Source organism: Dasypus novemcinctus, chromosome 30, assembly GCF_030445035.2.
Source record: "Dasypus novemcinctus isolate mDasNov1 chromosome 30, mDasNov1.1.hap2, whole genome shotgun sequence".
Lineage (NCBI taxonomy): Eukaryota > Metazoa > Chordata > Mammalia > Cingulata > Dasypodidae > Dasypus > Dasypus novemcinctus.
The window spans coordinates 28,335,772-28,359,133 of record NC_080702.1 but is presented as its reverse complement, the minus strand read 5'-3'; the positions used below and the strand labels follow the sequence as shown (position 1 = coordinate 28,359,133).

Here is a 23,362-nt window from a genome sequence, read left to right as displayed (position 1 = left end):
TTCCCCTTTGATTCCTTTATACGATATTGCTGCCATATAATTCCAGGTTTTTTTCATGTACAGTAACTATTAATAATGCTTACTAATTCCTTGTGTAAGATGTTCATCTTCGTGGCTGAAAATATGAGTGGATTGAGAGAGAACGTGGGAGGAACTCTCGCTCCCGGCTCCTGCAGCCTCACCCCGAGCTCCTGAGCCTTGGAGGACATCAAACCCTCGTGGGTGGCTGTGACCTGGCCGGACGCTCTCCTGCTCTGAGACAGGGGGATGGCTCCATTGGAATCTGAATCTGACCTCTTGGGACCCCACGAAAAAAGAAGAAAGGGTCCCCTGAGCGTCTAGAAGACGCGCGTGTCTTCTGGAAGCGGGGAGGTAACTATGCCCGGGTGGGAGCAGGTCCTGTGCCCTCCAGCAGCCGGGCTCCTGAATGCGGCTGTGCAGAAGCCACGCGGCCTCACGCCCCCCTGTCACTCAATGATAGGGGGCGGGGCCAGGAGCGCTGTCCAATCAGGGGCGCCGGGGCCGCGGCGTCGCCCCGCCCCCCCGCGCGTGCGCTTTCCCTCTCGGCGCGCGGCCTGAGCGTCCCCTGCCCGCCCGGTGGCCGCGCCTCGTCGCTCTGTCGCCCGCCCCGGCGGCGGGTCGGAAATGGTGAGCGCGGGGGACAGGGGGTCGTGGGGGGGAGCCGGACGCGGCTGGGAACCGGCGGGAACCGGCTGGGGGCGCGGGGCCGCGGGTCGCGTCCGCGCGCCAGGCCGGGGGCTCGGGGCTCCCTCGGCCTGCAGGGTGGGCGCGGGCGTCCTGCCCCGTCCCCGCGCGCCGCGCCCTCGCCCCCGGCCCGGAGCGACCCCCAGGGCAGCTCTGCGCTCCGGGGACTCGGGGGTGGGCGCCGGGAGGCCCCGGGGGAGGGTCCCCGCTCTCAGGACCCTTCCCCCAACGGAGCCCGCAGAGAACGAGCCCCGCAGGGTGGTGGGTGGGTCCCGCGCCCCCCCCCCCCCGCCCTTCTCCTCCGGGGGATCCCATTTTCCCCGAGCTTTCCATTTGCAGGGGAAACCTGACCTCGTCCTCTTTGTCCCGGGGCTACGTTTCACACAGGCAGTGTTTGCAGTGTGTGTGCGTTTTTCCACAAGGTGCCTAGATGGCGCCTTTTCAAAGGTTTCCTTTTTTTTTTTTGCAATTTTAACTAAGTTTATTTTTTTTTGTAGTGCATTAACAAATTTTTTTTATTTAATTCTTTTTTAAAAAAGAGACATAGATCACAAGAAATGTTACATTAAAAATATAATGATGTGGGGGCATTTTCGGGACTTGGAGTTGTCCTATATGGTATTGCAAGGACAGTTGCTGGACATTATATATCCTGCCGTAACCCACCGAATGGACTGGGGGAGAGTGTAAACTACAATGTAAACTATTATCCATGCCGTGCAGCAGTGCTCCAAAATGTAGTCACCAAAGGCAATGAATGTGCCACAATGATGAAAGAGGTTGTAGGAAAAAAAAAACATATAACAGGTTCCCTATACCGCCACACCTCGCCTCACGCACTCCTCCCACATCAACCACCTCTTTCATCATCATGGCACATTCATTGCATTTGGGGAACACATTTTGGAGCACTGCTGCACCCCATGGATTACACTTTACCTGGTAGTTTACCCTGTCCCGTCCGTTCAGTGGGTTATGGCAGGGTATGTAAGGGCCTGCATCTGCTCTTTGTTCGCGACTGTTTTATAGGAGAGGAAAATAGAGAATGACCGCTGGACACCGGGGTTGACCCTGGAAGCCCGGAGCTGCCCTCTTTCTTGTGGAGTCTAGTGACCGTCAGCCCCGGGGTGACCTCCCGGTGGTGGATGGCAGTGGGCTTAAGGGTGGAGATCTCATGGGCTTGGGAAGAAGCCTCAGATACTCCCTGGGGGGCAACCTCAGATACTCCCTGGGGGGCAACCCAGGGATTTTCTTGCCCAAACCTAGTTTTCCTTTCTTGGGAGGGAGGGCAGGAAGCAGGTGGGGGAAGGTCCCCGTGTTGGCATGACCGAAGTGGATGGAGTGAGACAGGTCTGGGCTCCAGTTCAGCTGCCCCTGCCCCGTGGCTTGTCACCGTGAAAAGATGAATTCACTGAATGAGCCTAATGCAGAAATGTATTTTGAGAGCAATACTAAATCTTTCCAGGGATGCCAGAAAGAGGCGAATATCAGAAGAAAAAAAAAAAGAATTCCAGTGTTACATTGCATTTATTAAAAATTCTTCACCTTTTTTCTTCTGCACGGTTTCTTCTCAGGTCTGCTTTTTTCTTTTGGGTGAAAAGAAATGGAATTCCAGGGCCGAGCTTTGGGAATGCTGGTGGGAAAAGAGATCACAGGGGAAAAAAGAAAATCCTTCTATTATGCCTTACAGAAAAATAACAATTCCACCACCACCACCACCACCACCCCAAAGCGTGATGGATAAATCGATGCATTTCAAAATATTTCTGAACGTATTAGTTCCTCTTCATTGCAGGGTGGTGGATTTGTGTAATGGGCAATTCTTTTGTTTCCTGTTATCTGGACTTTGGAGATTAATTACTGTTACTATGGGATGAGCTTTGCAATACCTAGAGGTGTTTAGCAGATAGTTTACAAACAATTTATTACCCTGAAGTAATAAGCAGGCAGTTTCATATTTTGAAAGGAATAGAAACTTGGGTTTTCTTGTGAACCAAAAAAAAAGGGCTTTGCCATTTTCTTCCCTCCTTTTTTTTTTTAAAAGATTTATTTCTCTCCCCTCCCCGCCCCGTTGTCTGTTCTGTTCTCTGTGTCTCTTTGCTGCGTCTTCTTTGTCCACTTCTGTTGTTGTCAGCGGCAGCGGGAATCTGTATTTCTTTTTGTTGCGTCATCTTGTTGTGTCAGCTCTCCGTGTGTGCAGCGCCATTCCTGGGCAGGCTGCACTTTGTTTCACCCTGGGCGGCTCTCCTTAGAGCGCACAATCCTTGCCCGTGGGGCTTCCTACATGGGGGACACCCCTGCATGGCAGGGCACTCCTTGTGCACATCAGCACTGCTCATGGGCCAGCTCCACACGGGTCAAGGAGGCCCGAGGTTTGAACCGCAGACCTCCCATGTGGTAGACGGACGGCCTAACCACTGGGCCACATCCGCTGCCCTCCTTCCCTCCTTTATGCATCAGTAGTGGGCTTGAATGATTTTGCTCGGTGTTCCCACTGGCTTTGTCTCAATTAAGTTTCAGTGGTGGCCCAGAGAGAGCAGTGAATAACCTTGACCGGGCGCAGAGCCCTGAGGCCTCCAGTCCAAGCTGAGGCCAGTCTTGATCCTGCTAAGGGAGGTAACTGAAGGCCCAGGTGTTCTCTGCAGTGGCCCAAGCCTGTTCCCCCCTCTCCCCTCTGAGGAGAAGCTGCAGGTGACAGGCAGCTGAGATTGGGAATGAAGCCCCTTCTGAGGTTGTGGTTCCTTGTGGCCGCTTGTAGCCAGGAGGGTTGGTTTTTGCTCCCAGTAATGGTACATGACGTAGAAAAAACCTCTTTTGGGCTCATGAATTTAAGAGTTCATTTGGGTCAGGATCTTCAGCTGAATCCATCTGAACATTTCCTTGCTGTGGGAATTGAAACCTGGAGAAGGGAGCATTTCCATACTGGCAGGGGAGAAGAGGAGGGTGAGGAGTACCCCAAGTTAATTCCTGGGCTACCCAGGTCCCCTCCCTTCCATTCCAAGGACTGACCCACCCCAGAGGTTGTGCCTCACGGGCCCCAAGCTGGAACCCAAGCTTGGGAGTATTTCACCCTCTGACTGAGTTTTCCCCATGAACCCTGGGTGAAGCAGGCTGCTTACTGGGCTGATTCAGATGCTTGTTCTTCTTCCCCTTGATTCTTTTATGAAATACTGCTGCTGTCTTAACTATTGGTGTCCTAAGCATTTGGTAATTGTATTGTCTGAGCATGTAAGACTTGTATTTTCTTGGTGAAGATCTAGGTGGATTGAAACTTAAGATGCGAGGAACACACGCACATTCTGTAATTAAATAGAATTTTTGTTCAAACAGAATTTTTGTTCCTTTTTGTCAAGGGAACCTCAAGATATGAAATGTGTTTATTTAAATTCTCAGGTACATTTTTTCATTTTCTAGACCTGTTTTTGTACTTTTGCATGCCTATTTAGAAGACAGTTGAATTCCCATTTTAAATAAAAGCTTATGACCTTGAATATCCTAATCTATTGAACAGATTACGCCCACCCTCGATGCTTCGACTATGCTAGTCGTTTCTGAATATACTCCAGTGTCTCAGATAGGAAGTACAAACTGTGATGCCCTTGTCATTAGTTAGAGATACTTGATAAATCTCATCTTTTACGTTTTGCATTTTCATAAATGTTCGTACTTAAAGGATTAACTCAAATAGTTTCAGTAACCATTCTAATTTGAGATTGGTTTAATTCAATTTTTAAAAAGTAAATATGTAAGTTAATTGTTATATTACATAAGTATACATACAATGGTTTAAAAATATCCAGAAGGTAAGCAAGTCTAATGAAGACTCACTGCCAGCAAGTCCCAAGGTCACTTTCACACTATGCTTCAGCCACCCCCACTTAACCAATATTAACCATTTCTCATGCATCCTGGCAGTGTTTCTTGTTATTAAAAAAAAATTATAAATGCATTGTTCCCCATCTTATAAGAAAGTAACGTGTGCACACCACAATGCACTTTACTTATTCTATTGATAAATCCTAAAGAACTTTTCATATGAATATCTAATGTCCTTGGGTTTTATGAATGTACATACAATGATGCGCTTATGTAACTGATTCTGTTTAGACACTTGACATGTTTCCAAACTTTTGCTTCCAAAACTATGAATTAAAATGAGATTGCCATTTTAGAGGATAATATAGATAGATAAAAATCATGTTCTTTTCCGAACTCCCTCAATGTTTAACATTTTTGAGATATAGTCTCAAAAGAATTTAATATCTTACAATAAGTTTTATTAGTAATAGCAATTAAAACATCATTGGGATCATCATGAACAATTAATAAATGGGTCTTGGCAGTTCTTAGAATCTCCTGGCCTGCCCCTCCCTGAACTCAGTCTGTCTAGCCCGTTGATGTCCATTGTCCTGATTCTTTTTTTTTCCCCATAACTTTACTCTTTTATTATTTTCTAATAGACAGTTTTCTGTTTTTCTTCTGTTCAACTTTTATTAAATATTAATGGATTATATTGAAATGGGTTTTCTGTGGCTTCCTTGCCTCTGTGTGTTTCTCACATGATGGTTTGTGAGACTGTGGGCCATCCACTTTACTCTCATTCCAGTGTGCACAGTGTTTGGGTGTTTTGATGTTTATTTTTTAGGCTCCTATCCTTGTTTCATTCTCCTAAGTTTAATTGCATAATAAACCTCCATGCATTGTGGATCATGGCCAAGTTCAAATTTGCTAGGAAATGACAGTGGAGTGTATCAGTTTACCTTCCCACCACTGTGTGCAATTATTAATTCCATCTGAAATCAGTACTTGGGATTATGTGATTTACTCCTTTTTGCCCTTCTAATTGGTGTGAAATGGGATCTGCTTGAGTTTTTTTTTTTTCCTTAAAGGTCTCTGAGCATTCCAATCCCAAAATGTTCCCTAAATATATTTTTAAAATTTTATTTTTAACACCTTAAATTTTTTTTTTAAAAAGATACTTAGAGTACATAAATATTACATAAAAAATATAGGGGATTCCCATATGCTCCACTCCCTACTCCTCCCACATTTTCCCATATTAACAACATCCTTCATTAGTGTGGTATATTGGTTACAATTGATGAACACATTTTGAAGCACTGCCACTAAGCATGGATTATAGTGTACATTGTAGGTTACACTCTCTTCTGCACAATTTTCTAAGTTAAGATGATATATAATAGCCTGTATCTGTTATTGCAGTGTCATTCATAACAATTCCCAAGTCCCAAAAATGCCCACATACTACACCTGCTTTTCCCTCTCCCTCCCCTTAGAACCTCAGGTGGCCACTGCCTCCACATCAATGATAAAAGTTCTTCCATTGCTAGAATCACAGTAAGTCTATAGTAGAATACCACCAGTAAGTTTACTCTAGTCCATCATTCATTGAGGATTCTGAGATGGTGATGCCCACTCCACCTCTAATTGAGAGTAGGTTTTGATCCCATGGGGCAGATGGATGGGACTGTCTTGCTTGAAGTTATAGACTCTCTCTGTTCCTTGGGATGGTCATTGTCCATCATCATCTCCTTGTTAGTTGTCCTGGGTGAGTTGAATGAACTCGAGAATAGGTGCTGCAACTCTGTTAAGATTCAGGACCCAGCTGGCACATGGACAACCCAAAGGTCTAAGTCTTTTGGACATACAATTATCAATCTAGTCCTAACTATAGCAAATAAAAGGGGCAGAAGAGCCATGTGTCGGGAAACCACAACTGAGTTCAATTCTGTCACGCTGGGGAGCATAAATTCCCAGGTAATGTCCACTGGCAGGGCACTAAACTCCTGAGCTGTCTGCCCTGCCTATAGTGTCTGGTTGTCTGCAGAACCCTCAGAAGCCCAACAATTTGAGGCAATATTTATTTTGGCAATGAGATCCTGTGGAGATGTGCATAAACAAAACCTCTGGAATGACCTGACTCACTTTGAAGTCTCTTGGCCATATAAACTCATTTGTCTTTACCCTTTCCTCCTTTTGGTCAAGGTCTTTTTCCAGTTGCATTGCTAGCTGGTGCGTATAGCAATCCCTCAGTGCCAGGGAGGCTCATTCCCAGGAGTCATGTCCCATGCTGGCAGGGAAGGTAATGCATTTATATGCTGAGATTGGCTTAGAGAGAGGCCACATTTGAGCAACAAGGAGGCTCTCAGGAGGAAACTCTTAGGCAACATATAATACTAAACTTAACTTTCAGTTTCAAAAGTAAAGGTTTGTAAGTACTAACATCAGTATTAAAGACCTGTCAGTGGTCCGTCACGCCTTCACTAGTCACTGCCCCTGTACTCCGGGGATTCTTGCTGTCCCATTAGAGAATGTGGCAGAGCTCCCCAGGATGGAAATTTGATATTCTTTTGTTTATTGTGTGAATCTTCACCCACAGTGACACTGCTCTGTGAACACTTGAGCACATTTATATGCCTTATAGGTATTCTGCTTGAGATTTTATTTTGCTATTTCTTATTTGCTTATTGCTGAGGTTGACCTTTTGTCATATGTGGTCTGTACCAGTCAGGGTTCTCATTCAGTGAGGTCACCCATAATATTGAAGGAAATTCCCTTAAAGTCAACTGATTATAGATGCCAATCACATCTACAAAATACCTTCACAGCACATTAGGAGTAGTAGTTGACTGTACAAGTAGGCACCACAACCTAAGCAAGTTGACATGGAAAATTAGCCATCATACTGGTGTTTTCCCTTTCATTAGATCCGTTTTGTCATTTTCCTATTTTTAATTTTTTTCTCTGTTCATCCATTTTTAGTCCACAGACTCATTCTTGGATATTGGTATGTATTGCAAGTAGTTTTCTCCCAGTTTGTAGTTTATCTTTTCACTCACTTAAATTTAATATAGTTGGTATTTGTCAGTCTCTTCCTTTATGGCTTATTCTTTTTTTTTTCTTATATGAGAAAATTCTCCCTATTCTTACATCATCAGGTCATTTGCCTCCAACTCTGGAAGTAGTCTGGTTTTTCTTTCGCATTTCAATCTGTAGTAAACTTACAATTATACAAGGAACAGATGTGAATACAATATTCCATTTAAATAAGTTTGTCGCTGATCCATATATGTCATTTCCACCAGTGCTCTGCCATGCCTATTCTGTCATTCAACAGATTTCCATATACATGGGGGCCTGTTCAAGATACTTTTCTGTGAACTTACTCTATTTGTTTATCTCCCTGCTAATACTATATGACTGGATCACTATAGTTTTAAAATCCTTGATATATGTGAGATGAGGCACGCGCATTCACCTTGTTCTTCTGAATACTGGCAATGTTCTTGAGATATATTTTTAAAATAGTTTTGGAGATGATGTATTTGTTAAGTCCTAAAAAATATTTTTGGGGTATGTAGCAGTTTGATATAGTTATGAATTCCAAAAATAGGTACTGTATTATGTTTGTAAACTGGCCTGTATCTGGGCATAATTAAATTATGATTAGGGCTTTGATTGGGCCACATCATTAGGGCATTGAGCCCCCACCCCATGATGGGGGGAACGCACAGATGAAAGGCATGGCAAAAGATCGAGTGGGAGGGTTTTTAATGTTGGAATTTTGATGTTGGAGTTTGATGCAAAACTCTTTACTTTGGGACCCTGGGAAGTAAGTACACAGAGGAAAGAGAAGCAAGCCCTTGGAAGAGAGGATCCCTGAGCCCAGAAAGAAGCAAGACCCAGGAAGGGAGGAACCCAGGAAGCCTGAACCTGGCAGATGTCAGCAGCTCCAACATGTGAAAGTAGACTTTGGTGAGGGAAGTAACTTATGCTTTATGGCCTGGTATCTGTAAGCTCCTACCCCAAATAAATACCCTTTATAAAAACCAACAGGCTTTGGTATTTTGCTTCAGAACCCCTTTGGCTGACTAATACAGGGTACTTGATGGAATTTTGTAAAGTCTTTAGGTCTCTTGGGAGAGGTGACATCTGGCTGACATTGAGTTCTTTTTAAGAACAGATTCCATCTTTCATTTATTTCATTCTGTTTTGGTATTATCTAATGTCATTTCCTAAAATTTTCTTTTAGGATGCTTCTCTTTCATTAGACTTTATTACTTAGGTGAGATTGGTTTTACCATTGTATAGGTTAGCTTTATTATAAACAACTTTATTGACATATACCCAATGTACCATACCATTTATCCATTTTAAGTGTGCAGTTACATTAACAGAATATGCAACTATCACTGCAGTAAAAATGTAGAGATAAGTTCAATGTGTCCATGCTGGTGCTTGAGGTAATGAGTGTGGACAAGTTTTGACAACCAAGTCATAGCATCAGTGTTGGGAGTTCACAGAGTCTGATGTGAACTTTCTATGAATTCAGTGTAGATTCCCAGTGCTGTCATCTTCACTCATCTTCCTACACACGTATGTGGGATGTTTTAGGACTCAGTGACGTTTGAGGATGTGACTGTGAACTTCACCCTGGAGGAGTGGGCTTTGCTGGATTCTTCTCAGAGGAATCTCTACAGGGATGTAATGCTGGAAACCTTTGGGAACCTCTCCTCAGTAGGTAAGAGTGGCATCATTTCTTCATGTAAGCATTTAGAGAACAGGTATTGCTTGCTCGTCAATCAATGCCACATTTTTCATATGGGAAGGGTATGGCATATAAGGTAGGGATGGTCTCAGCCATATGAATAAATAAGCTAGGCATAGTCTCAGCCACCATGGACCTGGAATCCGATATTTCCATGACAATGAAAATCTGTTCAACTGAGTTTTTCTTTCTGTCTTGGGTAAGAGACTTAAAGCTCCTTTAGTTTCGTCAGAGTGCGTATAACAGGCATTCTTAACCTTTTTTGTTCCACGGACCCCTCTGCCAGTCAGGTGAAAGCCACGGACTCCTTACTAAGTCCACACTCTACTGTGTATTATTTAATAAATAGATCACATCTGCACCAACACATCCCCACAAGAGCACTGTTTTTTTAAAATTTAAATCCAAGCTCATTGACCCCTTGTTTACAAACTCCTGGCATAAAGTATTTGCATGGGTGCACATATCAAGGGTTTTTTGTTTTTCTCCCCAACATCAGGATAGTTTACTGTGTTTGTTAAATTGCCTACCTTTTGACCCCCTGTACTTGTTTCTGATGACAATCTGAAATGGAAATCTCTGAATGTCTTCCTTTGCTTACTGGTATATTCCCTATAATATTTGTTCACTGAATTTTACAGATGAGGAGGCTAAATTTCAAGCCAGTGGGTCAGTGGCTCAGAAGAGTGTTTTTAAGAAAAAGATGTGCAAGGAACAGATACTGGCAAAATTCACAAGAAATGATTCTAGTGCCAGTGCTCTACGAAAATATTTGGCCGACTGTAACATTGAAAATCAGTTCAAAACCCTGGGCAGGCATTGTCGGTAAGTAGGAGAAACCGTTCGCAAAAGAGAATGAATATTAGTACATCATGAAATCTCAAAACAAGCACATCCAGCTTCAAATTTGTTTCTTTTCAGATAATTTTACTTGAACTATTTCTTTCTTATCTGTGAAATACCTGTTCAGTATTGGAAACCTAATTCAGTTGGAAACAGTATTGGGAAACCCCATATATGAGAAACACTTTTAATGATGATGAGGGTCATGCTGTCTTCCATAATAATCAGAATGTTTACTGTGCTGTCATTTCACAAAGGGTAGAAAACCACTTTCATTGACAATGGTAAAAATGTAATTCTAATACTGAAGAATAAATATTAAGTCATTAAGAAACAAATCATTAATATTGTTCTCATTTTTAGCAGAAGTCATATGGAGGAGAAAGTCTGTGAAAATAATGAAGTTGATCAATGTGGAGAAATCCTGAGCCAGATGCCAAATCTTCCTCTGCATAAGAAAACTCCTTCTGGAATACATCTATATGAATGCAGTGAGTGTGGAAAGGCCTTCATGCATCACTCCTCCCTTAAGCAACACATCAGGTGTCTCACTGGACACAAACCAGATGACTGTCAAGAAAGTGGGCCAGCCTGCACTTCTCCTTCCTACCTAAGAACATGCATGAGAACTCGTAGCAGAAAGAAAGCCTACATATGTAAATTTTCAGGGAAAATCTCCCATTATCGCTATTGGCTCAGTCAACATATCAGGACTCACACTTCAGATAAAACCTATGAATCCCAGCCGTCTGGGAACTTTGTCAATGAGTTCTCAAGTTTTACCAGACATGCGAGAACTCACAGTGGAAAGAAGGCAGGTAAGTGTAAGGAATGTGGAAAAGAGTTCGTTTATCTCGGATCCTTTAAAAAACACATGATAACACACACTCAAGAGAATCGCTATGAATGTAAACAGTGTGCTAAAACCTTCACGTCTTCTGCCTCCTTTCGAAGACACGACAGGGTTCACACGGGGGAGAAACCCTATCATTGTAATCAATGTGGTAAAAACTTCAGGTATTCTCAATCCTTTCAAATACACGGAAAATCTCACACTGGAGAAAAACCCTTTAAATGTCAGTATTGTGGGAAAGCCTTCCGGTCACGTGAGTGCTTTAAAGGACACGTGAGAATGCATGCTGGAGAGAAACCCTATGAATGTAAACAGTGTGGTAAAGTCTTCACTTGTGCCAGGTCAGTTCAAAAACACGAGTGGATTCACACTGGAGAGAAGCCCTATGAATGTAAGTATTGTGGGAAAGCCTTCCGTTGGCTTACAGCCTTTACAGGACATGTTAGGATGCACACCGGCGAGAATCCCTATGAATGTAAACAGTGTGGCAAAGCCTTCCGAAGTCTCAGTTCATTAAAAGGACACGAAAAGATTCACACTGGAGAGAAGCCCTATGAATGTGAGTATTGTGGAAAAGCCTTCCGTTTGCTAAGATACTTTAAAGGACACATGAGAATGCACACTGGAGAGAAACCCTATCAGTGTAAACAGTGTGGCAAAGCCTTTGCTTTTCCAGAATCCTTTGAAAGACATAAAAGGATTCACACTGGAGAGATGCCCTATGAATGTAAGTATTGTGGCAAAGTCTTCCGTTGGGCTGAGTCCTTTCAAGGACATGTTAGAGCACATATGGGAGAGAAGCAATATAAATGTGAAACATGTGGGAAAGCTTTCAGCTGGCCCTCATCCTATAAAAACCACATGAGATTGCACAGTGAAGGAAAACCCTAGAAATGCAGTGTGGGAAAAGCTTCAAGCGGCTGTAAACCTTACAAAAAGGATGCACACTGGTCAGAAATCTATTACTGTAAAAAGTGTGAGAAAGCTTTCAGTAGGTCCTTATCCTTAAAAATCATGCAAGAAAGCACAATGAAGAGAAACCCTAAGAATGACACAATGTGGGGAACACTGGATTTTATCTACACAAAAACATGAGGATACACACTGGATAGAAACTCTATAAATGTGAAAAGTATGGGAAAGCCTTCAACTGGTACTCATCATTACAAAACTGTGTGGAAAATCACACTGAAGGGAGACTCTATAAATGTAAACTGAGAATGGTTGATGCTAATTAACTTGTGGAATATTCCCCCAAATTTACATCATGATAGAAATAATTGTTCTATAATTAAGGGTACAATGAAAAATTATACTTGGTATTGGTTGGGGTTTTCTAACTGGCCTCATGTGGCAGGAAGTGGATGTCACCAATTATTGATATTCCACTGTTGTTTCTTACTAAGAAAAGTTTATTTATTTATTTAGCCTGAAGCACCTTATGCTATTTTCTGTGCTAATAAATGATTGGTGTGTATTTGTAAATAATTTATCAGAGTATATTCTTAACAGGAATCAGTTTTCTCTTTGCCCTTTGTTCTTGATTCTGATTGGGATTTGGATGCTAGAGTTTGACTTAAGTGAGACTTATGGTATGACCATAAAACCTAGCATTAGAGCTAGCTCTCTTGGATTATACTGTGTCAACATGGGTAATGGGAAAGTACGTTTTCCAGAATTGAGTTTTGTTATGGATGCATGGTAGAGCTCACCACCCTAATTGCATAAGACTTGGATGCAGAAGTTAGAAGGCCATTACTGAGATTTTGGAATCATAAAACAGGGTGATAAGACATACACAGGCAAGTTATGGACCAGCTTCCAGCGTATTTTCCCGATTCCTTCCTCATTCTTGACCCTTCCCTTCAGGAACATTCTCAGCTGCTTGACTCCCATTTTCTGAGAGCTGTGGTCTTCCACAGATGTCTCCACATGCTCCACATCAGTGATACATTCAAATGCATGTTCCTGTATGCCCCCGTGTGTCCATATGGTTGAGATTGTTGCTCAGTTTCAGACACCCCTGTACTTGAGCATTTGTATGCAGTTTAATTTGTACAGCAAGGATCAGGTTCTATTCATACTGCTAGTGGCTTTATGTACTTGATTCCACCGTCCAGCTAGAGTGGTGTATTCAGAAAAAGCAAGCAGGGGGGATTTCAGTCCTCAACTGCCCTGGCCGGTGACTGCTGACCCAGACCCTGTGGGGAGGATAACTCCCTCCTAGCAGGGAGATCATGTGTGCTGCTTGTGCCTTGGAGTAGAATGGAGTCCCTCAGTATATATTCAGTCATTGAGTTCGATCATGTCATTAAAACCAAAGTCTTTTTTGTGTGTGTAAAAAAGAAAGGCCTCTGTAGATAGAGTATACCCTGTTAACAGTGTTCTTAAAAATGTTGAATACAAACAAATGTTGTCTTCATTCAAAATATCCCATTGTGACTGTGGATTATCTGCCCAGCCTTGTAATTTTTTGATGATAGAGTGCCTTTGTTTTTGTCACGATCCATTACAGACACTGAGTAGCCTTGTCTGGTGATGGAAGTATGTAGATTGTTTCTTCAACGGATAAAACCTGTCCTAGTGGTGAGGGTCCCAGTCTGGGAATACTACTGCCTTTCTCACTTATTATCTAAACAGTGAAATATGTGTACACCATTCTAAGTGTTTGCCATCAAGTAACTCATATTTAGTCCCTCGTGCTAGGAACACACTATTCAAAATGCACACAACTCAGCACAAGTGATCAATGTCCTCTATATTCTGGATATAGTGGCATCAAACAAGTCCTTGCAATCCTGTTGCCTAGAGTTTTATAGGAAAAAGTACGTTAAGAATGTTAACATTTTGGTTCATAAGAAGGAAAAAGAACTTGGAAGGAAAATAAACTCGGAGGTGAAGTAATAGAAAGTGCCAGGTGTGCCTTGTATGTATGATCTCTTTGTAGCATAGTGGTATCAGGGAGTGAACGTGTCATCTTTAATTTTGTTTATATATCCACCATCTGTCTTAACACTGTTTCAAGAACTGCGCAGGTGTGTCTATAAGTAGGGAGTGACACTGAGACAGCCCAGCATCTGTGAAGTTAACTGTAGTGATTCCCTATCAAAGCAAAGGCACAGGCATGGTGGAACCTCATTTTTGCAATGTTAGAAGTTTAGGGACATGCGATCATGAGTTTGGACATGGGTGGGTGTTGATACTTCCCACTGAACTGGGTTACAGAGAGTGGGTATTTATGTTTAATGTCCCTTTGAAAGAATTTTATTTTTTTTTAGAATATTTATTTATTCCCCCCCCAGTTGTCTGTTCTGTGTCTGTTTGCTGTGTCTTCTTTGTCTGTTTCTGTTGTTGTCAGCGGTACCAGGAATCTGTGTTTCTTTTGGTTGCGTCGTCTTGTGTCAGCTCTCTATGTGGGCGGCGCCATTCCTGGGCAGGCTGCACTTTCTTTCGTGCTGGGCAGCTCTCCTTACGGGGTGCACTCCTTGCGCGTGGGGCTCCCCTACGCGGGGGACACCCCTGCGTGGCAGGGCACTCCTTGCGTGCATCAGCACTGCACATGGGCCAGCTCCACACAGGTCAAGGAGGCCCGGGGTTTGAACCGCGGACCTCCCATGTGGTAGACGGACATCCTAACCACTGGGCCAAGTCCACCGCCCTGAAAGAATTTTAAATGGACTTGAGTGAATTTTCTGCTAATAAAATTTGTACCCCAGAAAAGCAGTGCTGTGCCTGCCAGTTTGAGGAAGGGTTATGGCAGCCTGCAGACTTTCATCTTTTCTGCAATTTGTTCAGAAAACATTATGCAGTTACTGCCCATTCTTCACTTACTCTCTGTACCTATTAGTGTATTCCAGTTATTTAATATTTTTATAAGTGGAATCATTCAATATTTGTGCTTTTGTGTCTGGCATTGTTTGCTTGGTATAGTGTTTCCTGTGTTCATCCATGTTGTAACATGTATCATAACATTACCTGACTTAATAATGTATGTATTTTCCTGACTTAATAATGTATGTGTATATATAACCATTGTATGTATTTTTATTTTTTTAAATTTTCTCTCCCCTTCTCCTCCCCTCCCCCAGTTGTCTGCTCTCTGTGTCCATTTGCTGCATGCTCCTCTGTGACCGCTTCAATCCTTGTCAGCGGCATCGAGAATCTGCATTTCTTTTTTGTTGTCATCTTGTTGTGTCAGCTCTCCATGTGTGCAGCACCGTTCTTGGGCAGGCTGCACTTTCTTTCACGCTGGGTGGCTCTCCTAATGGGGTGCACTCCTTGTGCGTGGGGCACCCCTATGCGGGGGACACCCCTACACGAGGGACACCCCTGCTTGGCTTTCACGTTGGGTGGCTCTCCTAATGGGGTGCACTCCTGTGTGTGGGGCTCCCCTACGCGGGGAACACCCCTATGCGGGGGACACCCCTACATGGGGGACACCCCTACATGGGGGACACCCCTGTGTGGCAGGGCACTCCTTGTGCACATCATCACTGCGCATGGGCCAGCTGCACATAGAAGGTCTGGGATTTGAACTATGGACCTCCCATGTGGTAGGTGGATGCCCTATCCATTGGGCCAAGTCCACTTCCCCTATCCACTGTATGTATATACCATATTTGGTTTCTCTGTCTGTAGGGCACTTGGGTTGTTTCCACTTTGTGGTAACAGCTCTGAGTGCCAAATTTCATCAGAGTCATTTATATCATGGTCAGTCCTGGGACCATATTCCTCTCCTTCTGTGGACATGTGAGAACTAGAAAGCAAGTTATCTGCTTCCAAAATACAATGACGGGGAAATGGATATGTCTCAAGCAGTTGAGTTCCTACCTCCCACATGGGAGATCCTGGGTTAGGTTCCTGGTGCCTCCTGAAAAAGCAACAACAGAAAAGGAGAACAATTGACAAAACCAACTCAAGGAAGCCAATGTGGCTCAGTAGTTGAGTGCCGACTTCCCACACATGAGGTCTCAGGATCAATCCCCGGCCCAGGTACCTTAAAAAAAAATACAATGATGGGTCATCCGTAAGATAGATATTCTCCTAGACATCTGATCCCCTTTGAGCCGGGGTCATGGGTTCAAAATAGGTCTGAACCGTAGCAAGGCAAACTCCATTAGGTTCTGAGGTCTGAAAATCTGTCAACTGTTGATTTTCCCTTCTGGGCGTACTGTATCAGCATCCACATATTTTCCAAGGGCTGGGGCAGTGGACAAGCTCTCCCCAAATACCAAAATAGGCCCCATCCTCTACAAGCCCTGGGGCTAGTCACTCTCCCCAAAAATCACATGAGGGCAGAAAGCCCAGACCCTCCAAAAGCCAGAGTATTAAAGTCTCCAATTATTGTTGAATTGTTCATTCCTATCTTTTGGTTCCTCTTTGCCTCATTTTTTCCCATTTTTCTCCTTCCAGTCTATTTGTATATTTGAATCTAAAGTGTGTCTCCTGTAGACACCATACGCTTTTTCTTATGAAGTTTGACAAATTTATTCCCCTACCCCCTTCACTGAGCCACACTGGCTTCCCTGAGTTGGTTTTATTTGTTTTTCTTTTTCTTTTTTTTTTTTTTCAGGAGGCACTGGGAACTGAACCTGGGACCTCCCATGAGGGAGGTGGGCACCTAACTGCTTGAGCCACACCCACTCCCAAAATGTATGCCTTCTGGTTGTATTTTCACCCATTCACATTTAACATTACTGATACAGTTAGATTTAAATCCATTTCACTTTTGTTTCTGTGTGTCTGAAGACTGTTCTGAGTAAAACATTTCAATGACTTTAATGATTTTTTTCACACTTCGAAGTTATTTTTGAGGTGGTTTGGGACTTACCATATAGATTGTAATGTATCAGAACATATACACATATTCCAAGGAGATAATAAAAATCATACCCCTATACTCCTATTTCTCCATTTTTAATAATGGCATTTTTATAAAGATTACATTTATAGGTGCTAGAAATCCAAGAATACATTATTTCCTAAGACAGGTTCAGTTTTTTTCCCATTGGCTTATTTGTGCTGTTAGTAACATACATGTTTCCTTCCTATGTAAATCCATCCAAAGAGTACAATCAATGGTATTCAGTCTTGCACTTTCTTTGGTCCACTGATTGTTTGTGTTAACTTCCATTTATTTGTAAATTTTCCAGTTTTCCACCCATTTTTAATTTCCAGCTTTATCTGTTCAGAGAACGTGCTTTGTATAATTCCAATCTTTCTAAATTCATTGAGACCTGTTTTATGACCTAACCTGTTGTCTATCCTGGAGAGTGATCCATGAGCACTTGAGAAGGAATATATGTCCTATTGTTTTGGGGTGCAGTGTTCTGAATATGTCTGTTCGGTTCAGTTCATTCAGAATAATCAGCACTCGAGAAGGAATATATATCCTATTGTTTTGGGATACAGTGTTCTGTATATGTCTGTTAGGTCTAGTTCATTCAGAATATTATTCAAGATCTCTTGATAATATTCTTTTCTCATAAGAAAAAACATTTTTCCTTATTGATCCTCTGTCTAGATGTTCTATATATTACAGAGCGGTGTAATGAAGTCTAACACTATTATTGTAGAGGCAACTATTTCTCCTCTCAGTTTCACCAATGTTTGCCTCGTGTATTTTGGGGCACTGTTGTTAGTGGAATAAATATTAATGATTGTTCTTTCCTCTCGTTAGCTTGTCCCCTTTATGAATATATAGTGTCCTTCTTTGTCTCTTATAACAGTTTTGCACTTAGCATCTACTTTGTCTGATATTAATATAGCTACCCCGGCTTTTTTTTTTTGGTTACTGTTTTTGCATGGAATGTCATTTTCCAGCCTTTCGCTTTCAACCTGTTTCTTTCCTTGGGTCTAAGGTGACTGTATTGGTTTGCCAAAGGCTTCCAGTGCAATATACCAGATATAATTTGACTTTTATAATGTGAATTTTATCAGGGGAAAAGCTTACAGTTTCAAGGCTGTGAAATTGTCCAAATCGAGGCATCATCAGAGATGCTTTCTCACCCAAGGGTGGCTGCTGGCAGACCCTGGAGTCCTGCCATGTGGTGAGGCAGGATACAGGTCTGCTGGTCTCTGCTATCTCCTGGAGCTCAGCTGTGGGTCATCAGGTATGTCCTTGAACCTCTCAGGGCTTCTATGTCTTTTTGCAGCTTTAGGCAAACATGGAGTCTTCTCACACATGTTGGAGTGGGACAGTTTGAATTTGTGAATTTCCCCAAAAGATTTTTCTTCAACTAATCCATTCCTGTGGGTGTGGGAGCCTTTGCATTAAATTCATGTAAGGGGCCCTTGATTTAGACCACTTTAAGAGTTTTAACTGGGCTCAATCCGTGAGGCATGATCCAGGTTAGGTCTCCGCCCTCTTGCTGGGTCTTATAAACTGAAAACACACAGAGAGAAAGACACACAGAAAAGGGAGCTCTGCCATTTTGAGCCAGCCACATGAAAGAGGACTCCAGGTTCACCCACAGCTGCAGAAAGAAGTCCTGAGAAACTCAAGGAGACAAGGCCCAAGGAGAGAGGACTGATCCCTACATTTGAACTTGAGGAGAAAGAGACTGGCAGACCTGCTATCTTGCCTCACCTGTTGGGAGGTTTTTGATGACTGATTCAGTCTCTTGGCTTGTAATCAGTCTGTTGAGATCTTCCTTCTGGTGTCAGTGTAGGATGTTTGTGTGTTTCTAGGATTGGCCAGTTTCATTTAAGTTGTCTAATTTGTTGGCATACGGTTGTTCATAGTAGCCTTTTATGATGCTTTTTATTTCTGTGGGGTCAGCTGTAACGTCCCCTCTCTAATTTCTGATTTTATCAGCATCTTCTAATTTTCTTTCTTGGTCTAGCTAAAGGTTTGTCAATTTTATTGATATTTTCAAAGAAACAACTTTTGGTTTTGTTAATGCTCTTTTTTTTCCCTTATTCTCTATTTCACTTATTTCTTCTCCAAACTGTATTTCTTCCTTCCTCTTGCTTTGTTTTTCTAGTTCTTATAGGTGTGCAGTTAGGTTTTTAATTTTAGCTCTTTATTTTTAAAATCTGTATTTTTTTATTAAAGAAACTGTGAGCTTACAAAACAATCATACATAATGTGCAGAATTCCCATATATCACCCCTCCACCAATACCTTACATGGTTATGGAACAGTGTTATAGCTTATGAAAGAACATACCAGGTTATTAATTTATGTTCCATTACTTACATCATTTGGTATATTTTTTCATACACCCCCTATTATTAACACCATGTATTAGTATTGTACATTTGTTATAGTTCATGAGAGAACACTCCTATTTGTACTGTTAACCACAGTCCATCTTCCACCAAGATGGTTCACTGTATTATATATGGTGCCATGCTTGTACGATCTATCTACAGTGTACAGTTGGTGGCTCTCACTTTTTAAAAAATGTATTGAAATATATCACTCATACATAAACAATAAGTGTAATAATAGTTGTGAACTTACAAAACAAACATATAACATCAAACATATATAAAAACTCACCCTACCAATAACTTGCATTGTTGTTAAACCTTTTTAACTAATGATTAAAGAGCATTGTCAAAATATTACTACTAAACAAAGTATTTTCCCCCAACAAATCCTATTGTTATCTTTATATCATTTATATATGAACATACATAAATAAGTATCTAGTAAAAGTTGTGAACTTACAAAGCAAACATGCATAACATCATACAAGGATCCCATACATCAGCCTCCACCAACACCTTGCGTTGTCATGAGTGGCTCTCACTTTTATCAGAGTTGTGCAGTCATTGTCTCAGTACATTTTAAAAATTTATTTAAATTAAAAAAAATTTTTTTTTGCTGTTTTTAAGTTTATTTCTGAGTTCCAGAGATTATTTCCCCTTCCCCATGTTTTTAGAATTTCCTATATTCCATTCAATCTTGGCTGCCACAACCAGACAGACAGAAAGTACAAGGACCTTCTTTTTCTTGCATCTATAGTGGAAACCTTAGCAGCAGACATTAACTGCTCCAGTTCTGTCAGAGATGCATTTTAGTACATTTTTTAACATTTTCCTTAGTTTAAAAGAAAAAATCCCATAACACCCCTTTGTTGACCCTTGACATTGATGCAAGAATATTATAGTATTGCTGTTAACTAATAGTCAATAAGTTACATTAATTGTATTTTCCCTATGCATCACCATATTCTTACCACCTTGTAAAAGTAATGTACATTTATTGTAGTTCACAGAGGAACAGTCTTGTATTTTAACTATTATCCCCAGTCCTCATCCACCTCTGGGTTCATTCTGTTATTCAGTCCCTAGATTATTCTCTAGCTTTCTTTCAAGTGACATTTATGTCCCTAAACTTCCCCATTCAGCCACAATCCCATTTATAAACCAGCCATATTATTATAGTTAGACTCACTATAATGTCTTACCTATACTTTTACAGTCAAGCTATTGAAAATTTCTATACTTTTACAGTCAAGCTATTGAAAATTTTACATACATTAAGCATCAGTATCCTTACTCAGCCCTCCTGCTATTTCCTAGTAACATTTACTCAAAGTTTCAACTCCATGTATTTGTTCTTATTTAGTTCATATTAGTGAGACCATACAGTATTTGTCCTTTTGTGTCTGACTTATTTTACTCAGCATGTCTTCAAGGTTCATCCATGATATCCTTTGTGTCCCAATTTCATTTTTTTTTAAAGAGGCACTGGGGATTGAACCCAGGACTTGTACATGGGAAGCAGGCACTCAACCGCTGAACTACATGTGCTCCCCCAATGAGTTGATTTTTTTCATTTGTTTTGTTTTTAGGAGTTAGTGGGGATTGAACCCAGATCCTCATACATGGGAAGCAGGTGCTCAACTACTTGGGCTATCCACTCCATTTCTTCTTACAGCATTATAGTATTCCATCCTGTGTATATACACATTTTGTTTCTTCGTTCATTGGTTGAGGGAACATTTTGTTTCCATCTCACTCTGCTACGAACATTGGTGTATGTGATGGTTAGGCTAATGTGTCAACTTGGCCAGGTAATTGTGCTCAGTTGTTTGGTCAAGCAAGCACTGGCTAATTGTAATACAAGCGTATTTATGGGCTTTAGTCGCCATTGACTTTACTGCAGTGGTAAATCATAGATAGCTGATTACAATTACATCAGTCAGGGAGGTTGCCATCTGCAATGAGTGACGCTTTATCCAACTGAATGCCTTAAAAGGGGAAGTGATTCCAACATTGAGTGAGAATTTCCCAGCTCGTCTTTGGACAGCCAACTTCTCCCAGAACTCATCAAGAACCTTCAGTGGACTTTCATTGGAGCCCCAGGTGGCAGCCTGCCTGTGGAACCTGGACTTTTGCATCCCTGCAGTTGCACGAGAGACTCTTATAAAATCACATACTATTGACAGATACCTCTTGTTTATTCTGTTTCCCTAGAGAACCCTGACTAATACAGTGTGCAAATGTCTTTTCACAGGACTGTTTTCAATTCTGGATATATTCCTAGCCAGATCATACAGCAATTCTATATTTAACTTCCTGGGAAACCACAAAACTATCTTCCACAGAGGCTGTACCAGACTACCTTCCCAAAAACAGTGAAGGAGTGTTCCTATTTCTTCATATCCTCTGCAGCACTTGTGTTCCCTTTTTTTTTTTTTAAATGACCATTCTATGAGGTGTGAGGTGATATCTCATTGTAGTTTTGACTTGCATTTCCCTAATAGCTAGTGACATTGAACATTTTTTTAAAGAGATTTTTCACCATTTGTATTTCCCCTTTGCAGAAATGTCTAAGGCTTTTGCCCATTTTTTAAGTTGGTTTGCTTGCTTTTTGTTTAGTTGTATGGTCTTTTTATATAGCATGGACATTAAACCCTTATCAGATACATGGTTTCCAAATATTTTCTCCCACTGAATGGGGTGCCTTTTCACCTTCTTGACAAAGTCCTTTGAAATGCTAAATTGTTTAAGTTTCAGGAAGTCCCATTTATCCTTTTTCTTTTTTTTTTCCTTGCTCGGGCTTTCAGTGTAAAGTTTAAGAAACCACCACCTACCACCAGGTCTTAAAGATGTTTCTTCACATTTTCTTCTAGAATTTTTAATGTTCTAGCTTTTTTAAAAAAAAACTTATTTATTTTTATAATAGTCTTTTTTTAAAAGATACATAAATCACAAAAATATGTTACATTGGAGAGGAGAGCAAGATGGCGGCTGAGTGAACTTCCCGGTTACTAGCTCCTGCAGGGAATCAGCTGGGCAGCGTTGGAGACTCTTTGGAACCGGGCTGTTTCGGGAATTTTGCTGGTCCGAAGGTGTCTGGACATCGATTTGGAGGGAAGGTAACAGAGAGGATCCGTCTGTGAAATATATACGGACATCCCAGCTACGTGTGGAGGATTCCCTCCTTGGGTAGGCGGAGCCGAGGCATCTAGCACCGCGGTGGCGGGGGGAGCCGAGCCGAGCGGCAGCGGTGGGGGGAGCCGGGCCGAGCGGCGAGCGGCGGCGGCCGGGAGAGCTGGGCCAAGCCCGGCGGTGGGGTTTCTGTTCTGTTTTTTTTTTTTTGAGGCTCCGCAGGACTGGGGAGTTCGTGGGCCCTGGGCAGCCTATTGGGGGTTGGTGGGAAGGGAGGTGCTTGCAGACCCATTTGGGCAGACAGACGGGGATTTTAGGGCAAAGTGGGGGCAATTTTTGATTGCGGACACAATAGCGTTTCCGCCTAGAGCCACGTCCCCCTCCCCAAGCCCGGCTGCTGACTTACAGCAGTCTCAAAGGAATAGCAACAAAGAGACGCTACCAGGGTCTCGTGGGGTGGCAGACGTTTGGAAGCTGATTAGGGGAATATTTTGTGAAGCGTGGGAATTTTGGGTTTGGACTCTGTTATTAGCGTTTCTGGCTGGAGCCCCTCCTCCGGAACTGGATATTGATCTGAGTCATTAAATTGGCTGCAGCCTAGAGGAGCCCCCAGGTGGACGTTCCCGGGGACCTCAGGGTGGGAGGGTTCCTGAAGTCAATTGGTGATATATCCACACAATAGACGCTAGTAAGTAAGTGAATTCTAGAACACAGAACACAGGATAGAGCTTGTGGATGAGACCTCACCCATAGGGCTGGCACCCAGCTGCGGGGATCCCTGAAGGCAGTGATGCACTGTGGTGCTCCCAGGCTTCCTGTTAACTGGACTTGAGGTTGCCAGGTCTGAGTTCCCTGGAGTCTGGCGGCCCATATGCCAGAGACTCACACCTCTTGAGGCCTCAATACCTCAGACTGTCCATCCCTGAATCCACCACACTCTGAGGTTCATCTGAGGCCCTTGAATGTCCTAGCCCTCAACGTTTGCGTTTTTTCTTCTGTTTTATTTTGTTTTTATTTTTATTCTAGATTTTTAATGTTCTGAT

General features: G+C 42.3%; 1 protein-coding gene and 1 non-coding gene across 5 annotated transcripts; one reads left to right on the top strand and one right to left on the bottom strand.

Moving 5' to 3' along the window:
- The first annotated feature begins 537 nt into the window (after positions 1-537).
- On the top strand, positions 538-21,374 carry LOC101424984 (zinc finger protein 555-like). Of its 4 annotated transcripts, none has more exons than XM_058290258.2 (4): positions 538-648; positions 9,121-9,247; positions 9,916-10,099; positions 10,481-13,838. In XM_058290258.2, exons 1-4 carry the CDS (start codon positions 646-648, stop codon positions 11,859-11,861), a joined length of 1,695 nt encoding a protein of 564 aa, XP_058146241.1. In that variant the 5' UTR covers positions 538-645; the 3' UTR covers positions 11,862-13,838. The 4 variants fall into 4 exon arrangements, with proteins under 4 accessions (XP_058146241.1, XP_058146242.1, XP_058146243.1 ...); XM_058290259.2 differs by having other exon boundaries at positions 548-648; positions 10,484-13,838; XM_058290260.2 differs by having other exon boundaries at positions 554-648; positions 9,059-9,247; positions 10,481-21,374.
- Positions 19,866-19,995, bottom strand: LOC111762260 (small nucleolar RNA SNORA31). The gene has a single exon (XR_002795421.1). It is a non-coding gene; the product is annotated as a small nucleolar RNA SNORA31 (small nucleolar RNA).
- Positions 21,375-23,362: the final 1,988 nt, after the last annotated feature.

Coding starts and splice junctions, on each gene's coding strand:
- LOC101424984 (XM_058290258.2), top strand. Junction 9,248..9,915: donor TGGGAACCTCTCCTCAGTAG/GTAAGAGTGGCA, acceptor TGAATTTTACAG/ATGAGGAGGCTAAATTTCAA. Junction 10,100..10,480: donor ACCCTGGGCAGGCATTGTCG/GTAAGTAGGAGA, acceptor TCTCATTTTTAG/CAGAAGTCATATGGAGGAGA.